Below are 7,298 nucleotides of genomic sequence, written 5' to 3' on the forward strand. Positions count from 1 at the left end.
CTGTCTTCCATGTGCCTTAGCATAGCTTCCAGGAGGATCTGTTCCATGATCTTCCCAGGCACAGAGGGGAGACTGACTGGCCTGTAGTTCCTTGGGACTTCCTTTTTTCCCTTTTTAAAAATCAGGGTTATGTTTCCCCTTTTCCAGTCAGTGGGAACTTCACCAGATTGCCACGACTTCTCAAATACGATGGATAGTGGCTTAGCAACTTCATCCGCCAGTTCCTTCAGGACCTGCGGATGGATCCCATCAGGTCCCATGGACTTGTGCACCTTCAGGTGCCTTAGATGGTCTCGAACCTGATCTTCTCCCACAGTGGGCGGATCTTCATAGTCCCTGCCTTTGCCTTCTGCGGCTTGGGCGGTGAGGCTCGAGCACTTGCTGGTGAAGACTGAAGCAAAAAAGTCATTGAGTACCTCTGCCTTCTCCGTATCCCAGGTAACCAGGTCTCCCATTTCATTCCAGAGAGGACCCACATTTTCCCTCGTCTTCCTTTTATCCCCGACATACCTATAGAAGCTTTTCTTGTTGCCCTTGATGTCCCTGGCCAGAGCTAATTCTATCAGGGCTTTAGCTTTCTTAACCTGATCCCTGGCTGCTCGGACAATTTCTCTGTGTTCCTCCCAGGCTACCTGTCCTTGCTTCCACCCCCTGTAGGCTTCCTTTTTGTGTTGGAGTTTGTCCAGGAGCTCCTTGTTCACCCATGCAGGCCTCCTGGCATTTTTGCCTGACTTCCTCTTTGTTGGGATGCATCGCTCCTGAGCTTGGAGGAGGTGATCCCTGAATATTAACCAGCTTTCCTGGGGCCCTCTTCCCTCCAGGGCTTTGTCCCATGGCACTCTGCCAAGCAGATCCCTGAAGAGGCCCAAGTCCGCTCTCCTGAAGTCCAGGGTAGCGAGCTTGCTGTGTGCCCTCCTCGGTGTCCTAAAGATCTTGAACTCCACCATTTTGTGGTCGCTGCAGCCAAGGCTGCCCTTGATCATTGCTACTGATCATTTGTACTCTGCTAGTCAGCTACATTCATGAGTTGGACTGACACCTGCATCCTTCACAGTCCCCATTTCCAGCAAAGGGGAATGGTTCCTGCCTCTTCCAGTCCTGTACAGAAAGGCCCAGAGCAGTTGTTTGTGCAGACCCATTGCACTGCATGGTGGCCACAGGCCCCCCTCGCAAGGAGCTCACAAGGCATCTCACAGACAGGGGGTGAGTGTCTGAGGTCTTCCATGTGTCATCAACTGCTTGCCTTTGTTTTCTCCCCACAGGGACCTCACTAGTTCAGCACCTGATGACAGTGCTGATAAGCGAACAGGGGCGAATCTTCGCTGTTCCTCAGGCAGATGTGCCAGGGAGCCAGCTGGAAATCAGACCTGTGCGTCAGCGCAGTACTGTGGAGTGGATCTCCGAGGAGGACGGGGAGGACAGCAGGTCAGAGAACAGTGTTCCTAGCCCTGCTGATTTGCCTTCTAGCAATGCTGTGGCACTAGAGGCCACTCCTGGACCTGCGGTGAAAAACACTCCTTCAGAGCACAGTGGCAAATTGACTCAGCCTGCCACCAGCCCCAACAAAAGAGTGCAGACGCTGCCTCCGTGGAAATACTCCTTCCGCCAGCAGGGAGCACGGTCTGTGAGTCCAAAGCTGGGCAGCTCATCCTTAGATATCCCCAACCTCTCCTCCAGCGGGAACTGGTTAATGAATGGACTGTACTCTCTCCGAGGCCATCGCCGGACAGCCTCTGGGGAACGAGTTAAAGACTCATGTTCTTCCCAGAGACTCTCTACTTACGACAATGTCCCTTCGTCCAGCCTCTCCCTTAGCACACACAGTATGGCCAGCACCACATGGTCTACATCATCGTGTGAAATCTCCGTGGTGGACTCGGTCAGCAGCTGCCCAGCCTGCCGGGCCAGTGACTCTTCTGCTTTAAGCTCTCTCAAAACCGAGTGGATAACTCAGGGCTCACTGTCTCAGAGTGAGGTCAAGATTGCGGATCTGGACAACAGCATCGACAGGTTTGAAGCATGCAGCAGCAGTGACCAGAGCAACCCGGCTGCAGCTTCCAGGGACTCTGTCAAATGCTCTAGGGCCTTACAGAGCTTGGTGGTGGAGCTAAAGACAGAACTGAGCAAACAGAGGACTGAGTACGAGACTAGTATCAAAAGGTAATGTCATCTGCAGGGGGGACAAGGAAGTCATCTGTCAGCATTACCCCTGTTTGAACATGGGTGTGGGCTACCAAGCATATCAGGTTCTCAGACCTGGAGTTTGGGTTTGGGAGACAGCAGATTTGGTTCTGCTCTTTCCTCACTGCTCTCTGAATTCAACTTTTCTCTCTCTGATCTAAGAGTGTGTCAAAAACATGGGATTTCTGTCACATAGGGAATTCCAATATTTGACATTCTATGTTTTCACTGGAAATCTGAATTGCACAGGTAATGCCAAAGTCTGCTCTTTGTAAGTGACCTGGGAGAAACAGCAAAGCAAACATCTGTCTTGGAGGGGGAAAGATTGGGACCCAGAGTGGTCAGGCCTCAACAAGGAACTCTGTTGCTCTGTGCAGGTGCCGAGATTTGTACCAAATCAGTCTGAAATTGAGGGCTTCTTGCTGCTTTTCCCAACAGAAACATTCTTCAGAAAACTGATTTTGACTGTTCTCTGGGGTGTTTTGTGGTGGTGGTGGTGGTGGTGGTATTGCATCTCTGTTGCAACTTTCAGCAGCCCTTTTGTGTTGAACTTCTAGAAACCTTGCTTCTGATTTTTGATGTACTTGTAGTGGTCCTTTGCTCACTTGGCCAGCTACTGACTCAAAGTAGCAGCAATGTGCTGCTTGTACAGCAGATACGTGAACTGTGCAGGTCTTTGCCCACTCTGATGTTTACTGCAACTGCTGGTTCTGTACTTTAGATCTGTGCTCAGAAAAATCCCTTCCAGTTTTCAGGAGAGGTGTGTGTGAGGGCAGGGGCTGTGGGAAGTAGAAAGTATTAATAACTAGGAAGTCATATTTATTCATTTGTGTGAGTTAGTATATTAGGTTTTATGAGTGCAAGTGCTTAATAGAATGACTTTCAGGCAAGTACTCAGGGAAATATGCACATGAAATATTGTTGCTTAAAGGAATTAGATATGTTTTAATTGCACACTCTGTTATAATACAGAAGAATCATCATTGTCCTGGGCTCTGCAGCACTGGTACTTCGCACTGAAGAAGGGCTGTAGTCCCATTTCTTACAAATAGTTGAGTTCTCAGCTGGTTTTGTGTGTTAAGGTGTTAATGTTACACTTCTTCAATTATTAAAACTCTGGTAGCATTTAGATGCCTCGATTTCCTGTCAGTCTCCCAAACATGGTACCGAAAGCACATATCACTGTCTGTAGGGATTGTATAGCACAGCTTTAGGCTACATTTGTTGCCCCTTTTTTCTTGTTAAAGTAATTTCTCAAAAATGTATCTGAACTGTGATCTCTTCCAGTGGGCCAGCTTTTAAGGTAGGAATTTCACTTGCTACCTTCCTGCTTTATTTTACGATTTCCTATGGTGGTGTCTTGCTAGTCTCTGCAGCTTTTCTGCCTCTTGCATTGTACTGCCTCGGTCTGTGAGGCTGGAGGGGAAAATCAGGCCACGTAGCAGTTTCAGTTCCCTTAACATCAGAGTGGGGGAAAAGCTTACCCCCGCCTTGTTGTGTTCCAGGTAGAAGAGCTGATGAGACCACCACTAGTTGCTAGCATGGTGTGTTGGAAAAGGACTGTGACTGAAGATGCTAGTTCACGGTGGTTTTTGGTTGTTTTCTTTTTTAGCTGCCCTACTGATGCAGAGTGGGAGGGAGATGAGATGAGGGTATGTGCCTTGCATTTAGTTCTGCAGAGCTGCCCTGGCAAGCCTTGTTGCAGGGATAGAGAGTAATAAACAGAAAGGAGGCTGCAAAACTTGGAAATGTCTATCTGCACATTTTTACCTGCTGCCTGGGGGAAGAAATGGCTTTCCACCTCTTGTCAGTAAAACTGTTCCAATGGGTCCTTCAGCTGTTGACATCAGGGACATCCAGGAGGACCTGTTCCTCATTCCAGCTGTTGAGCATTTTCAGCTGTTTCAGCTCTAACACCTGCCTTTCCCCTTCAGCTGGACAGGGACAGAGAGCACTGTGGCTGGAGGGGAGAACTATAAATTGGCCAGGTCTCACAGGGCAAAGTAGCTAAGAGGAAAATGCCTAATGAACTAATAGTTTAATAAAACCAGGCAAGATGCAATCACTGCGTTTTTGTATTAAACAGGATGATTCCAGCTGTTCAGGATTACAGCCCGAAGGATCTTGCTGTCAAGTCTAAGAATTTCAAGCCAAGTTTTTCAGCTCTCAAAAATCTTGCAGTGTTTTTACTACATCTGCAGCAATTTACATGTGCAAAAATATGTTCCTTTTGAGACCGCATGAAAGTCTGCTCCTGTGGAAAGACAGGAGCTAACTAGCAAAGAAGGGAGGCTGCTTAGCAGGAAAGCTTTGGGCTGCCTCACTAGCTTTATTTTATTGAAGATAATTTAGTCCCCAAAAGTAATAATTAGTTCCTTTACAATAGTACATGTGCTTGTGTGGTTTGCAGAACTCTGTGTGTGTAGCGGGGCATGTTTTAATGAAGGAATATGAGCTTTTTGTTGGCACATACATAAGTGGAGGGAAAGCAGAGTCAGTACCTGCCTGGGGCAGAGGTAAGGAACACTTGCTGATGGAAAAGCTGTTATTTATCATCATCAACTGCCCATTTTCCCTCTTAGTCAGAGGGAGGCAAGTTTTATGGCCTTCCTGTAACCAGTCTGTTCCAGAGCATTTCTCCCTCGAGGTTAGTATAATTATCGGTTTCAGTAATTCATGTTTACCACCTGGGACTCTTAAGAAACTGGAAGTGTCTTGGAGAGGACGATTATGTTGCGTGTGTAGAAACGCACTAAGTACTGTGACCCTATGTAATTAATTCAGAACATGGACAGCTAGTCTAGGCTGCTGTAGCTGACCCCTAAAATTTTGTGGTAGAAAAAATCAATTGGTAGCTCAGATCCATAGGACATGACAAAAATGTTAGGGGCAGGGGGGAAGGAAGGGAAGCATCCTAGCTTCGGAAGAGTCCTTTTGTATTACGGAAGACAGCGATCTGGGTGATAAAAGTCTGCTTTCACTGAGATGGGCAGTTTTTTGCAGACATACTGCACATTTCTGTTCACTTATCAGTGCAGCTGTTGGTTTGCTGGACTTGGTGATCAGTGCACCTATGTGTGACTTCCTAATTTGCTGTGAAAGTTGTGGCAACGATCATATTGCCATCCTTAGCTGTATGTGAAGGAATAGTTTATTATGCATTGCCTGCATAATTGCCTCTTGGTGGTCACAAAACAGAATTCAGACCCTTCTGGGACTGGCACAAAGGTCCCTTTTTTTTTTTGTTTGTTGTGGAGTCTGTAGCATGCCCTTGTTGAGTGTCATTTACCCTGTTTAAAAATAACCCATTCACAGTTTCACAGGGAAGCCAGGCCCCCCAGCTTCACGGCTGGGTATTATACTGATCAACCAACCTAAGACATGGTGGGTTTTTGTTGGTGTTTGGTTTTTTGTTTTTTTTTTTTTTAAGTTAGAGGGGGGAAACTTTTCCTAGGAGAAGCCTGATTTTTAAAATCACCCTTTCTGAATATTCTAGTGATCAGAAATTCCTATCTAGATACACCCCCTGCTCTGTATTAACACCACTACTCTGTCTTGCAATTAGGAAACATGATGGGGAGGACAGCAAGTGATGTGCCTTCTACGCTTGTTTCAAATAAAAAAACCCCATGAACCTTGTTCTTTGACCTCCCTAGAGAAAAGCTCTGAGTCTTGCATTAGAGCTTTGTGCACAGATGAACTATATCAGGTCTGTTCTTCAGATTCTTCCTCATATAAAAAGTTGGGTTTTGTAAAATTTTGTACAGTATGAAAAACATTTATTCCCCCACCCCAACATCAGTGACAAACGTTACAGAAAGTACCATACAATGCATGGTGGAGAAGGGACTGTGACCTCATTCCTACCTGACCTCCAAGGATGTTCCTCTGTACTAGATATCCATATAGGGAAACACAGTATCAGGATGAAAACAGAGGTTAAAAGACTATTTTGGAATTATATACTTGAACTCTGCCTAACTGTGAGGAGTTAATACAACTCCTCAGACATTCAGTCTATTGCCCAAACGTAAGCATTGTTTTGTAAGACTTGAGGATATTTTCTCAAGATACAAATAGAGGAGGCTCCAGCTTTCAAGGAGTCTCTGCCCTTAAACTCAATGAAATGGCAGCTAGTGCCCTCGTTTAAAACTTCCTCTTAGAATGAAGATCATTTAGCTCTAAGTTGAACAACTTGATATTTATTATAGCTATCATCAGCAGTATCTACCCAGCCACTTAAAAAACTTTTTTTCTTCTCCCTCTCTCTCTCTCCCCCCTTTGGTTTTAAGAATTGAAGAAACAAGTGCAGACCTGAGGAAACAAGTGGTTAGGTTAGAAGAAGAACTGGACCAAGAACGAAAGAAATACACGATGCTGGAGATAAAGCTGAGGAATTCTGAACGTGCTCGTGAAGATGCTGAGAAGAGAAATCACCTCCTGCAGAAGGAAATGGAAGAGTTTTTTTCAACATTAGGATGTTTAACTGGTGGGAGTCGAAGTGCTAAAGTCCCCAAGTAGAACAAGCTGATGTACAGCATAGAAAATTCTGTTTCTGGCAAAACCAGTGAAAATGCACATTTTGTTCTGGTAAACTCATGTATCATGAGTAATTCCACAGTGACTGTGCTCTCGGTGACACTTGCTCTGTTGTCTTTACATGTGCTGTAGTATTTGGGCCAGCTGGGAAAGACTGCTAAACATAATGCTTGAAAGTTTAGATGTCAGATTGCCAAGAAAGAGTGGGCATTTTTATCCACAAAACAAGATACTCTTCTCCGTAGCTGTACTGCTGCCATCTTCGGATTTACTGCACCATCCTTTTGCTGGCTCAAGGACAGTGGGAAGTCCTGCAAGGTGGGTGGGAGGGCCAGAACTGATGGACAGGCTGAGCCTGGAGCTGAGGGCCTCCTACACTTGCGCTTGGGAAGATGGCAGTTCCAGTATGTCACCGCATTCAATGTGGTTTAGCATATGGATTTAATATGAGGTGTTCTTCCTCCCCCCTCCCTACATAAAGTTTGTTCAAATTTCTCATCCCTTAAACTGGCATTATTTTATGAAAATGCTTTGAAAACAAAGTCTACAAACAAGCTGAAGATACCAAAATCTTGACA

The 7,298-nt window shown here is 45.8% G+C and overlaps 1 protein-coding gene across 1 annotated transcript in view; it reads left to right on the forward strand.

Annotated features, from left to right (window-relative positions):
- The window catches only part of ARHGAP22 (Rho GTPase activating protein 22), a 143,772-nt gene extending 136,866 nt beyond the window's left edge, over positions 1–6,906 (forward strand). Inside the window, exons 9-10 of the mRNA XM_009320271.1 lie at positions 1,263–2,160; positions 6,474–6,906. Coding sequence (XP_009318546.1) covers positions 1,263–2,160; positions 6,474–6,702 — 1,127 coding nt within the window. The 3' untranslated portion in view covers positions 6,703–6,906. The remainder of the gene's footprint in view (positions 1–1,262; positions 2,161–6,473) is intronic.
- The last annotated feature ends 392 nt before the right edge of the window (positions 6,907–7,298 follow it).

Source organism: Pygoscelis adeliae, unplaced genomic scaffold (assembly GCF_000699105.1).
Source record: "Pygoscelis adeliae isolate BGI_AS28 unplaced genomic scaffold, ASM69910v1 Scaffold190, whole genome shotgun sequence".
Classification (NCBI taxonomy): Eukaryota; Metazoa; Chordata; class Aves; order Sphenisciformes; family Spheniscidae; genus Pygoscelis; species Pygoscelis adeliae.